At 36.4% G+C, this 13,852-nt stretch overlaps 1 protein-coding gene across 7 annotated transcripts in view; it reads right to left on the bottom strand.

Moving 5' to 3' along the window:
* The window catches only part of LOC134533915 (dynein axonemal heavy chain 7), a 139,982-nt gene that overhangs the window by 6,681 nt on the left and 119,449 nt on the right, over positions 1-13,852 (bottom strand). For 6 of the 7 annotated variants that reach the window (XM_063371704.1, XM_063371705.1, XM_063371706.1 and 3 more), the window contains 5 exons: positions 12,562-12,783; positions 12,042-12,221; positions 5,251-5,529; positions 4,516-4,752; positions 3,963-4,151 (listed from right to left, as the gene is read on the bottom strand). In XM_063371704.1, coding sequence (XP_063227774.1) covers positions 3,963-4,151; positions 4,516-4,752; positions 5,251-5,529; positions 12,042-12,221; positions 12,562-12,783 — 1,107 coding nt within the window. Of the gene's footprint in view, positions 1-3,962; positions 4,152-4,515; positions 4,753-5,250; positions 5,530-12,041; positions 12,222-12,561; positions 12,784-13,852 lie in introns of those variants that run through there. The other variant, XM_063371710.1, reaches the window with a different exon arrangement.

The raw sequence follows: 13,852 nt of genomic DNA on the forward strand, positions 1-13,852 counted from the left end.
AAAAATCAGGGAATTTTTTCAAAAATAAGGGAATTTTTGTTTGGTAGGTTGTAGTTGGCAATTTTTTTTTTTTTGTTTATTGATCAGGTTGCATTAACGTAGCATCAAGTGTATCCCCTCCCATTTTTATTTTTGAATGGCAAATAATGAACAGTTCCCACGTCCATTTTCGGATTCGGATGTGGCGTCAAATCACGTGATACAAACTGGTTCAAGCTGGTCTGTTATCCTGCTGACGTACGTGCTGTGGCATATGCTTCCCACGTTCAGATTATACGGACAGGTGCATTTAATTTTAAGTATCTATGGATGCTCCCATGGTAAACTGGGCATTTTTGTTAGCTTTGAAAATACGTATCACAGACACTTTTGGTGAATATTCGCCATAATTGCTAGAAATTGGTAGCTGTGGGCTTCATACGGTCCATGGTGCTTTCAAAACTGGAATTTCTGCTACACAATGGGACGTTGTTAGTTTTTTTTTGAGGCACAGTTACTTTTTGTTTAAGCATGTACCTGCATGGAGGGCAGATTACATTAGAATAACTGGATCAGAGCTTTTTCCCAAGAAATTTTGTGCAATCAGATGGTTAGAAAATACTGCAGTTGCTGAGCGTGCCATGAAAACGTTACCCCACCCAAATAAATTTGTTAGTGAAGTTTCTATTTCATCTGTCTCTTTCAATGTAGTGAAAAGTGCTCTTGAAGATAGTCTTCTAGAAGTAAAATTGACATTCTTCCACTCTTTAGCATCAGAGCTGGAATTGTTTCTTACAATGTTCCAAAGTGAAGCACCCATGGCACTTTTTCTCTATGTTTCACTGTTAGACATTTTGTTAACTTTGGCAGGAAAGTTTGTGAAACCAGAGGTACTGAAGAGCTTTAGGGACAAACGCAATGTATCTCGATTGGATGTAGATAACCAGGAAAATCTATTGACTGCTAACAATATCAAGTTGGGTTATGCAGTACGCCATGCCATCAAGAAAGAGAAAGTACCAGAAAAGTCTGTCCTGTTACTGAAAAATTATGTTAGGACTTGTCCAAAGGTTATGGTAAAAAAACTTCAAGACAAAATTCCCCTGAAGTACAAACATACCAAGGGAATTTCCTGCTTATGTCCGTCTGTGGCTTTAAATTCGGGTGTGAGGAAACAGCGTGTGAAGTACAGTTTATAATGTTGTCTTCAAAACAGGTGGCTATCAGGACATGAAGCTGATAACATTGAGTGATCATATCAGTTGGTTTGTTCCTCGCAAGATTCTGAAGCACTGTGGATGCTCATTCTTAAGGCACGTACAGTAGCTGCTAAAACAGGCCTTCTAAAGTTTGTGAGGATGATGTTGGTACTTTCCATGGAAATGCATCATTCGAAAGAGGATTTTCAGTGAATTATAATCTGCTGATTGAAAACTTGCAGGAAGAAACACTGATTGCACAAAGACAAGTGTACGACTTTGTTCAACGTTCTGGAGGTGTAGAGCATGTTGATATCAACAAGTCCATGCTACGGTATGTAAGAAATGCTAGTTGTAGGCGTAAGGAAGCCCTGCAAACAAAACAAAAAGAAAAGGAAGCTGCAGACAAGAAGAAGGCAGAAAAAAGAAGAGTTGAAGAGGAGATCAAGGCATTGCAGTTTAAGAAGGCTCGAGTGTTGGATTTGGCTCGTTCTGAAGCAAGTGCAATAGACGCAAAAGTTGAGTCACTGCGAAATTGATGGGAGCTTCCTTTTACTAATGTTTTTTACAAAAGTAATTGTGTGAAATATTTGTAGCAGCATGTTTTATTTGCCATCAATTGAGTCACTTTGGCCACGTCTGGAAGAAGGTAATTTTTTTACTAATTTAAGTAAGTTGAAATACTTTGAAAGTTGAAATACTTTGAAACCCGTCAATGTATTTATGCATTTTTTTCAGTTTCATGGAATGTCGTAATTGTGTTAAAGAAAACCTGGAAAAATTCAGTTTTAGACCTGGAAAACCTGGAAAAATCAGGGAATTTCATTTACTAGATTTGGTAGACACCCTGTGCATTGGTTTTCATTGGCTAGGCAATGGGGGACAATACCATGTCATAGCAGATGCACATGGAGTGAGCAAGGCAAGTGTGTGTAGATGTGTGAAGAGGGTTGTGAATGCAGTAAATGAAATAAAATTTTCCGTTGTCATAAAGTGGCCTGAGAATGTTCTCAACGTCTCTGCAAAATTCTTTGGTGTGGCACATTTCCCACAAGTAATAGGGTGTGTTGATGGCACACTAATTAAAATAGATGCTCCACCTGCCTATGAGCCTGCTTTTGTCGATAGAAATGGTAATCACTCCATAAATTGCATGATAGTTTGTGGTCAAAATATGGAAATCTACTTTGTGAGTGCCAAATGGCCTGGCAGCGTCCATTATGCGAGAGTATTAAGGAACAGTAGCCTGTTCCGAACAATGAAAGGGGGCTGGCGTCCAATCCCAAACGCCATCATCCTTGGTGACTCTGGTTACCCTTTGCTGCAATGGCTCATCATGCCAACCGTAAACTGTGTGCATGCTGGAAGCTTGGCATTTAACAGAGCACATAAAAAAACTAGATGCATTGTTGAGAATGCGTTTGGAATTCTCGAAGAGAAGTTCCCTTGTTTCAATTATCTTCGACTGTCACCACTTTATGCTGCTAATGTACTTAAGTGTTGTGCAACACTTGGCAACATTTCACGTGAGGGAGAGTACATTGACCTACCAGCAGTCAATCATGAAGAACCTATGGAAAATGAAATTGTTGAAGAGGTTAACCATGCGCCTCCAAATGCAAGACAAAGATTGCAGGAACTACTGAATTACTTCAACCACTAAAATTTTGCACGAACATTAATAGAGCTACTGTGGCAGAAAATGAACAACATTGACACAATGAAGAATGTATTTTAAAAAATTTGTTCTACAGACATTGTTTAAATATCATCAATATCATGTAGCCTAAATGATATGTACTTTGTGCTCTTAAGTAATTTCAGTTTGTACATGCGATGGTTTGTATCATCTACTCAGTCTACCAAATAAGAAACAGACGTTAATGATTCTGTAAACTTAGAGGGAGCAAGATATAGTTCCTTTTCTAACTTCATACTGGTGCATGTCAACAGCATTTCAACTCCAAAAATAAAAAAAAATCACATCAAGTACTGTACATGATCCGTTAACGTAATTAATTTCTAAAAATCTTGATAAACTTGATATACTTGCTAAAAAAAAAAGTAAACAAAAGTAAAAAATTTAATTAATAGATAATTTTATTATTGGGATTAATTAACTTACCCTAATTGATCAAATATTCAATGTTTCTTAACGATTGTGGTAAATTTTAATAAACAGTTTACCAGTGGGAAAACTATAGCCCGGGTTGTTACAAGGTGGAGGGAAAGGGATATGTGAAGGTTACACACAAAGGAAAAAAAAAAGCTTCTCCTTCAAGAATTATTAGTCTAGAATGAATTAATTAATGTCTTGGTAAACATTGAAAAATTACTAATATAAAGTTAAAGCAAATTTTTAGATTTACTTGCGTGGTGTGAACATTCAATCTAGTACTTCCAAAACAGTTCTTTTCAATTGAAAAATTACACCTTTATGCATAGAAAAACATACTTATCTCTCAATTTTTTAAACAAGGAATAATAAAACATTCTAATATGTAAAATGCCACAAAATAATTTAAAAGTTACTTAAAGCTGTCAAAAGTGATCTTGTACTGCAATTATAATAGTACTGAGTAGTAGGATCAAACACTGGTTACACCAACTATACAAACTAATTTTAAACATCAAGATAAAGTAGAAAATTAAGTGATGGTATCAATTACTTTAAAAGGATAATGAAAAAAAAAAAAAAAAAAAAAACAGTAGCAGCAACAATACTAACAATTTTCTAATTATCATAAGTGCTTTTCTGTAGTGTTGGCAGTATATTTTACTGACCTTGTTCAAAATGTCATTGATGACTTCAACAAGGAGGTTGTCTCCTGACTGGCCCTGTCCTTCTGACGCGCCTCCACCATAAACCAACAACAACGTAGAAAGTAAAAGTCTCGAGTTCCCCAGGTCACGACTTATTCCTGCATTCATGTGGAGGCCAAAAACTTCTGGAGGAGGCAATGATGGCAGCGCCTGCAAAAAAAAAAAAAAGCGAATAAAATCTGCTTAAGTCAGGTGCGGCTTCAGGATTAATTTTTGGGTAGGCCTGGACTGTACCGTAGGGGCAGATGCACAGTTTTGGGAGTCCGGGCTCCACTGGGGAGTCTGGCCCCCCGTATCAAAGGGTGGTCCGGGATTTTTTTTAAATTCAGATGCAAAATGGTAAGTTTTTTGGCTTTCTGAGGGTAAATTTCTTTCTTTCTGAAGTCCAATGTGTATAATATATAAATCATAAGAATTAATATAAACGTATGACTGTCAACAAAATACACTTAAATAACCTATAAACGTCACAAAATTAATTGCAGCTGCAAAGTGGCGGCAAACCGCATCTCACCTCGATGTGCTGTATGTACACCCGGTACTCTGTCCTGCGAGGCAGCCCGTACATGCTCCCCAGCTGGGAGAACAGGTACGAGGGAACATTCACCACGTTCGGGTTCACAAAGTCCGCGAGGATCGTTGTGATGGTGCGGCGGTCCCAGTCGTCCGTGACACGCCCCCCGTAGTTGCACTCTCCCGTCACGTACGAGATGGCTTCGTATGGCACCTCCGTGAACTCATTCACAAACATCTGGGGGGGGGGGGGGGGGGGGGGGGAAGTATTAAAATTACATAGTTTCACAGTTTTATTAATTGAATGAAAATATATATATTTTTTCGAGCTGAAATCTATCTTCAAACATCTCTACATAGCTTTGCAGTATATAAAGAATGTAAATGTTGATTGGTAAATATATTATAAAAATACAGAACAGACCATTGAGTAACAAAAAAAGTTTTAATTTATTCCATAAAACAGTAGAAATTTGAAATAGCTAGTTTTTAATTATAAATAATATAAAAATTAAAGAATTTAAAATTTTTTTTTGACAAAATCACTAAAATCAGACTATTTTAAAAACAAAAGTACCAATTCCAATGAAGCTTGGATAATTTTATTTTGCTAATTTGAAAGATTAACAACTGCACGAGTGCATAATCTAGTACACAAAAAAAAAAACCTCAAAATGCAGGGGGAAATTAAGAAATTCAGTGGCCACCCAAAAACATGAGATAACAGCCAGTTTACCTGTAACTGCTTGACAGAGATGTGGAAGTCTGATTCGTTGAAGCCATAGGGGATGTTCCAGCCGATCGGGCCGAACTTCCTTCGCTCTTGCACCACGGCGTGGAAGAAGCATATCCCATACAGCAAGCGGTTGAAGGTGTTGTCCTTCCCGGGGCAGCCCTCGTAGAACTCCGAGTCCTTGACCGGCTCCGACTGGTACGAGCGCAGGATGTTCTGCTTCAAGCCTGTCGGGGGTTCATTCGTCATCTTCACTCCGTTCTGGAGCAGCGTTACTGGAAACTGTGATAGAACAACAGACATCATTTCAAATTAATTATGCCAGTTAAATGAAGATTATGCAACTTAAAGAGTGTCCTCTACTTTAAAGATTATTAATGATTAACATCAACTTGAAACACAGTTACTTACAATCTTTATAAGAAATAACTTTCATGAAACTGATAATTAATTGTAAACATATTTTATCTTTTTTATCGTAGAGGTTACTACACTAAATTGTATATAGTAAGTTGAACAATATTGTATGTTACCATTACAAAATAATGAACTCAAAGTTAACTTAACTATTCAATATTACTGTTTCTTAAATAGGTAATAACCTTTGACATGCAGTGTGATAGAAAAAGATACAATTAAAATGACATACCTCTTGAAAGATGTTGAGAAACATTTTGCTGATGGTGATGAGAAATAATTTTGATGTGAATTAAACAACTGGAAAGCAAGGCAGGTGGGTTCGAATACCCTTAAAAATTAAAGATTTGTAAACACAGTGTAAAAAACTCCATAGGTAGAGGACCATGATGAAAATGATGCCCTAGGTCAATAAAGCAGTGTCTGAAAAATAATATAGTAAGTGAAGCTTGTATGAGAGGCTGAAGAAGAGGTAGATGTTGAATCTGCTTAAACAGAGAGGCACATGGATTACTGTGGACTCTTAGTTGGTAGCTGGATAGCAAGGAAAATAATTATTCAACTAAATAAATAATACCATTTTTACTCATTTATAACATGCACCTCTTGGCATGTCTGTTGAGCTTAGAATTTACAATAAAGGGTGTCTTACATTTGCCAAATTTATACAATTCTACATCTTTTTTTAGACCTCACTGTGGGTGCAGTTTACAATGCTGATGACCTGCATTTGCAGGCAACTCGTCAACATTTGTGATGTAAATATGAACAGATAGAGATATAGTAAAATGGCAATTAATGATGTGACACAAGAAATACGATTGGCTAGTCGGACCATTTCATTAGAATAAAATGCTGATAATCACAGGTCCACCATTGTGTAAGTGTGGTTCCTGCTTATTTCAGGAGGACATAGTGAATTTTTACATTTCACGGAACAACCTCTCTTTATTTAAGAAGCCTAAGGCTGCCCGTGACAAGGGCAACGCGCCCATCTAGCTCAACATTTGTATATTTCCCTGCCTGATCGTTAGACCCTTCTTCCACTGCGAGTCCAAGGGCAACAAATGTGAGACACAATACGCGCGAAGATTGTGTTGCCGATAACCGGTTCCTCTCAAACTGCTTTCCGAAGGTGTAGCGCAGACATTCTGGGCTAGTTGAACAGAATAATACGTTTTTTCATGTGCAATGTCGCAGAAAAAAATTTGGCTATTCTCAAAAGAAAATACAAGTCTATGTGTAAGACCATGTATCAGAAGATCGTCAAGAAAGAAAATCTCTCGTGCTTGGTGGAAGAAAAGGAAGCAACAGCTAAATTAGTAAGTAAAAATCTTACAGGATTTAATTTAAAAACACACATTTTGTATTAATTGTTATATCTAATTTAAGCAAGTGTATGAAGAGAGTGAATGAGTGAGTTGGTATACACGATTCAAGGCCCTAATAGAATGCAGCATGCATCAGACAGCTCGGACTGCTAACAAATTATGCTAAACAGCTGTACGTATCTGAAACAACCCTTGGCTAGCTTAGGTTCTTACTTCTTGTTTACAATAAGAGTGGCTTATGAGTGCATAGTGTTTTATTTAATAAATAATAAGGGGATGAAATGATTACATAATAAATGCTGTGTCGTCCGTTTACATTATGTAAAGGTTAACTAAAGCAATAGAAAAGTATCCAATTAGATATATATATATATATATATTCTTAAAGTGTAAAAACAGTTGAAAGTGAAGATGGTAAGTGTTACAGTCCTCCCCGAAATAATTTTTTAAGAGAAATATTTTGCTTGTTATTTTTAAAGGATTTTTGCAATGGGCGGCAAGTTACTAATCAAATAACTATTTTTTACATCGCCATTGAAGTGTATACGCACTGTCTTAAGTTTCTACAATGCATTTCGGTAGGAAGTACTTGAATAATTTGCATCAGTATTTTAACATGGACAGTTATGTGAATTTTAATTCGATAACGTAACCATGTCCACAAAATGTCTGTATCATGAGCCAGTTTGTTGAAATCATGGAAGATAATACAGACATATAGTGTATATGTATATATATTTTAACAATACAAATACCCAACCATTATATGCTTCATTCACAAAATTTCACAAAAAATCTTTGTATGAAATATAACATGAAAGTTATATTTTACTTTCAGGAGCATTGCTAATGACTTGGCTGCAGCTACACTCTCGCCCATGCCAGGCCAAAATAATACAGGCTCGTGTTGTAATGAAAGCTGTATTGTGGGTGATATATCAAGAAAAAATTATTTCAGGTAACCACAATATTGAGCACTACACGAAATATTTAGGGGCAGCCATTAAGTGTTTTATTGACATCCACACTGCAATATTATGAAAGTGTCTTTACTAAACTTTTGAAGCCAATATGCAATTATTTCTAAAAATAATTTCATCACAAAAATATTTTGGTAGGGTCAACTATATTTCAAACATATTATCAGTGTAAAAAATATAACAGAGTTAGTAAGGGAAATTGTTTTACAATTACATGCACAATTTTTTTTTTGTTTTAGGAATGTACACAAAAAACTTTCGTCGACCAGCAACAACGAGCAAGACAAAGAAGGAAACATAAACGGTTGCACAATATCAAGATACAAATGAAAGCGAAAAAATACTTTATACTGCAGATGAGCACTATGGTTTGGTACAGGCAAAGGAAGATCAACCAGAGATTACGATTAGAGCATCAGAGCTTGAGGAAAAGAAAAGAAGTTTCATTGCTAGTCTCGTGCGGACCGAAGAAGAGCGAAATGAGCTACAGAGAACGACTTTGTTGCAATACAGATGTCACTTGTGGAATACAGAGAGAAGGGAGTTACTAACTGCTTCCCATTTCGGCAGGGTTTGTAAAATGAGGGCTACAACATCTTGTAGAAACTTAGTTCATTCCATATTGTATGGAAACTTCAGCACGATAGGTACACCGTATGGTATTGCCAACGAACCTGTAGCCAAGTGTAAAATGGCCGAAGATCATGGAATAGTGGCAACAGAGCGTGGCTTATTCATAGATTCTGAATATCATTTTCTTGGTACATTTAAAATATGCCATTATATATAGTTTTTAAATTTTGATAATGTAATTTCGGTTTTACAATTAACTCATACAGAAGTCATGTAAAATTCTGTTGCAGATGGTTTGGTGCGTGACGATGCCATTATGGAAATTAAGTGCCCTCTTTCAGCAGATAAGTACCAAAGTCCGAAAGAAGCTATCGATAATGGATAGGTTATCATATTCAGCTATACATGTTTATAATTGTACATTTAGCTCTTTAGTATTGCTAAATACAATGACCACTTATTGAAAATGAACTTTTAGATTCATTTTGTACAATGTTTGTACAAAATGAACTTTTAGTTTCATTTTGTACAATATTTGTGGCATAAAACATATCATGTACTGATTTCAGATAACTCACTGCGCAATAATTAACGGAGAACCGCTACTGAGACGTGATTTAAACTATTTTTATCGAGTGCAAGGGCAGATGCACATAACGGGAAGAAAATATTGTTACTTTGTGCTTTACACTTCCCACTGGATGACATGAAATTATCGAAAAAGACGCTTTCTGGTGCGAAAAAATGGAAGCATATTTGTGCAGGTATTTTTCTTATTATTTTACATACAATTATTGAGTAGAGCAGTAAAATGTGTAGTTCATACAGCGGTGTTAAATTAAGTCTACATTTATATGCCTCTACGGTTCTTCTTTTTTGTAACACATCTTTAACAGTAAGGTTTTTTATACCATTGATATCCATTTACAACATATACATTGCATTACTGGTAGTTTTTTCGTAAGCTATTTTGGTACACACACACATTTACGACTCAAATATGTCTTCTTATCAATAGCTTAACATATACAGAGAACTTGCAGTGTTAAAATAAAAATAAAATTAAAGTTTATGTTACACACATAAGTACAACACACCTAAGCAAATTTATAATTATGTTTGTTTCAGATTCAACAAGGAATGTCTGCTGCAGGAAATAGTAAACCCTCAGTTTTCAAAAAGATTTGCCAAGATGAATATTAAGGATCCCTTATACATAATAACAGCCCAACAAGAAGCCCAGAAGGCCAAAAAAGAGAGACTTGTGAGGACCTGTAAATGAATATAGAGTGAACCACATCTTAATACTTGTAATTTGCACCACTTTAATGTAATTAATATAATTTCAAAAATAAATTTATTTTTCAAAGCACACAAAACGTTTAAAAAAATTTCTTGTGCATCCCAATATTTAAAATTGAGCATAAAAATTTAAAAAATCAAAGTGAAAACAGTATTCCAGATTCATACAAATTCGCTGATATTGGGAATGTTGAGGTTGTGTTCCAAGCAACTATTTTGCCTACGAAAATTAACTCTCAAGTGATGTGTAAAATTTGATGTTTTCAATTGCGAAAGTAACAGTTTAAAGGGACGTAAGTGAGTTTTTATTTCTGGAATTTGAGTTCTTTTGAGTTTAATGATTTTTTCCTGAAAGGCTTTCAAAATAATGCATTGAAGGAGGAATTTAGAGAACAACAAGCCGTTTTGATTACTTTTACCTATAACTTATTCGCGATGTTCAATAACAGCAGGAGCCGCGGAGATCAACTGGCAATGACCCTAGCCTCCCACCACGGCGATCCGGGTTCGAACCCCGGTGGGTTCCATCCCCAGACCTTTGCATGTGGGAATCGTGCTAAATGATGTCGCTAGTCCGCGGGTTTTCTCGCCCTGCATAATAACACGCTTCGATAAAAGTATCCTCAAAACACAATGTTTTAAATTTAATCTTGCAATTAAAAAATTAAGAAAAGGAAACAAACTATTTGTGCTACTGTCAACAAACCAAAAGGCCATTGCCGATAATCCGTCTCGGTTTCAGGAAACGTGAGTCGCCACTTTCTTATCGCTCGGATGTCTGCTCCGCATTCACTCAAGTTGTTGGGGATAGAAGCAACATATCTCCACAAATAGATGTCCTGTTTTCATGAGAGAAAATATTTAAATTATTTAATTTTGATTACTAGTTTTACAGGCTGATTATTATTCAAGTAATGTTCAAGTTGCAAATTACTATAGAGCATGGTAAGGTGCGAGTCTAAGACATAGCTTTTTGTGGTATTTATGCTGCATTCGTTCACTGCAATGAAGTAAATAATGTCATAAATGTTTTTTTTTCCATATTTTTTTATTCAGAAATTTTAAATATTTTTAAAAATATAAAAAGTCTCAGACAATTATACGACATTTTATTACTTACTTCCAAAATGTTTATAGCTTTAACTTCATTCATTCTCCCAAAAAAGATCAACAACGGTACACATGTTTTCCACTATTTAGCCCACCGTACCCAGCAGCCTTAAGGCCCTTTCCACAATGACATGTAAATGGAGACGGATCTCACGGAACAGTTTCTACAATAGCAATTATGTACACAGAGACAGACTCACACGGATTAGCTCGGCAATGCTGGGCTCTTCTGTTTAGGTTGCTTCGTGCGACCAATAGAAGCGGAGTACTTGGCTGCGGTGGTATTTATGTTTGTTTATGCTCTAAATTCATTATAAATTGTTTTAAGTGTTCAATATTTAGTGTTATATTGTTACTTTGTACTTTGTGGTTTATTTTTATTATATATGTAAAGTATGCCCATGCTATGATCTCGAATCCTTGAAATGCAATTTCATTGGTTACTGTTCGTTACGTTTCCGTGTACTGTGAAAGCAGCAGACGCGAAAGTGAAATGTTCCAGCAGATCTGTCTCCGTTTACTATCATTGTATAACGGGTCTAATAAATGCAAGGTCGACCAGTACTGCCTGGGCAAAAAAAAAATATGCTGGGCCTCTGCAGACTTCGTAAAATACTTAAAAGAACAAATGCTCCAGTGTTTCATTCACCTTTAACTAATAAATATGTTATTTCAGTTGATGTCCATCTTATACTACAAGGTAATTTTTTTTTTCTTTCAGAGACACTATGGATCAAAAGAGAGAAGCATCTTAGTATCCACAGTGTATTAGATGTAGATAGTAAAACAATATGGTGATTTACTTGATCACTTGCTTACTATTTAACTCGGAGGAATATTAGGCAATCTGAACTTTGAGACATACAGTTACATTTTAAGAATATTTCACAAAGTGTGATTTCAAAAGTGTTTGGATTAGTGCGAATGAACTGTAGAATGGTATGTATGTACCTATTGGCAGATGTTGCTGGTCAGCCACAGAGTTTATTAAGGGTTCATGTTGTGTACAATCGTGCCGGCACGTTGAGCAGACACAGTTGGGACTGGCAGGTGAGGTCAGCACGAGGCACGCGGCACGCACCTTGTCGCTGGGGTAGCTGGTGAGCCACAGCCGGTACAGCGGGCTGGTGTTCCCGAAGTTCTGGGCGTCCCACAGTTGCTCCAGCTCGGGCATCCAGGACACGGCCAGGTGGCAGTTCTGCAGGCACACCCAGCCGCCCGACTGCTGGGCCTCCGCCATCATGGCCCTCGCTATCGGGCCCTGCCGGTCACACACGCACCGTTCCCCAGGGACACCGCTCTCTTGCAGCACGGTAACAGCGATTCAGTTCAGGTTTGTTGGGACGAAGTAGTTCTGAACATGTTTGCAATAATATTATCTTGCCTTAACATCTAATTGAAGGGAAGTCATTAGTGATCATTGCGAATCGCTCCGCTTGATGGCGGACGGGACGAGTTAATGGACACATCGCTGAGAGTCCACCTTAACTCGTACTGGGAAACTGCATCAACGTAAAACATCTATCTCCATTCTCATTTCAAGAATTCTGAACCAATGATAATTTAACAAGAAAGTAGGAAACTAGCGCAGTTTACATCACCTGCCCTTGGCCCAGGGAAATGGACTGGAACTTGTTGCTGAACCCCATCCGCTCTGTGAAGCTCATCAGAGCCGACATCGGGTCGGAACCAGCAGACAGTATGAAGATCAGAGGAGACAAGCAATTGGAGTCCTCGTACGACCGACCGATGTCGAATGGTGGTGGTGTAACGAAACGCTCACCCATATCTTCCTTCACGAACTTGCTGACTGACACAATTATCTGAAAAGTAATATTTCAGTTTTTTAAAGAGCGTATTCTAGATGGCAACTTGAAAATAACATCAACCTAAATATATAAAACAATATAACACTTCTACTCTCACACCAAAGAAAATTACAGAATGGTTTCAAATTGAGCAAAAACAGTCATAGATTTGCTGATTTTTTTAAAAACAGTCTAACACATTCTCCTTAAGGTTCTTGTGTAAATCTGAAACTCTAAACTCAGTAAATGCCCAGTTCCCAGTAGTATTAGAGGTGGACTGATCAAATTGACCAATTAACACCAATTATTGCTTTTTCGTTATTACTAAAACCAGATACTGCCTTACACAAACCTTAAGAAAATGTGATGGAGGGGGAGGGGTAGGAAGATAAGGTAGGCAGATTTTACTCAACAACCGAATTCTGTAGAAATTGTTTTCAGTCATAAAAAAAAAATGAACTATGTATAGATTCAACTGGTAGAAATTTGTCTCAAAATTTCTTGAGATGAAAGCTTTTGCACATTCTCGCTCTTTCACCTCCCTCTCACAAGCACACAAATGAAACAAAAGAAAAAAAAATAGCCACTTTATTAAAAAAATAATTGTATATGGTACCTATTTGTAATGATAAGGTCTCTTCATGCCCTTTTTGTTTTGGCTTGTATATTTCCTTAACATATCATTAACCCAAAATAAATGACTTTTGATGCTAACAAATATAATTGTATATGGTACCTATTTGTAATGATAAGGTCTCTTCATGCCCTTTTTATTTTGGCTTGTATATTTCCTTAACATATCATTAACCCAAAATAAATGACTTTTGATGCTAACAAATACGGACAAAGTTATATAGTGAATTTCAATAATACTGAAGTAACACCGAAAATCATGTCAATATACCACATAACACTAAAATGCAATTAAAATCATGAACTTTTAAGAATTTTTAATTAAAATTAACTCTTATGAGTGTGGGAAAGTCAAAGTAGAATTGAAGACTAAAATTCTTCAACTTCGTCTTCAGGAAAATTAAAATTTTTTGAAGTTTCTGAAGATTTTTCTTAGAGCAGAATACTTTAA

Source organism: Bacillus rossius, chromosome 7 (assembly GCF_032445375.1).
Source record: "Bacillus rossius redtenbacheri isolate Brsri chromosome 7, Brsri_v3, whole genome shotgun sequence".
Lineage (NCBI taxonomy): Eukaryota > Metazoa > Arthropoda > Insecta > Phasmatodea > Bacillidae > Bacillus > Bacillus rossius.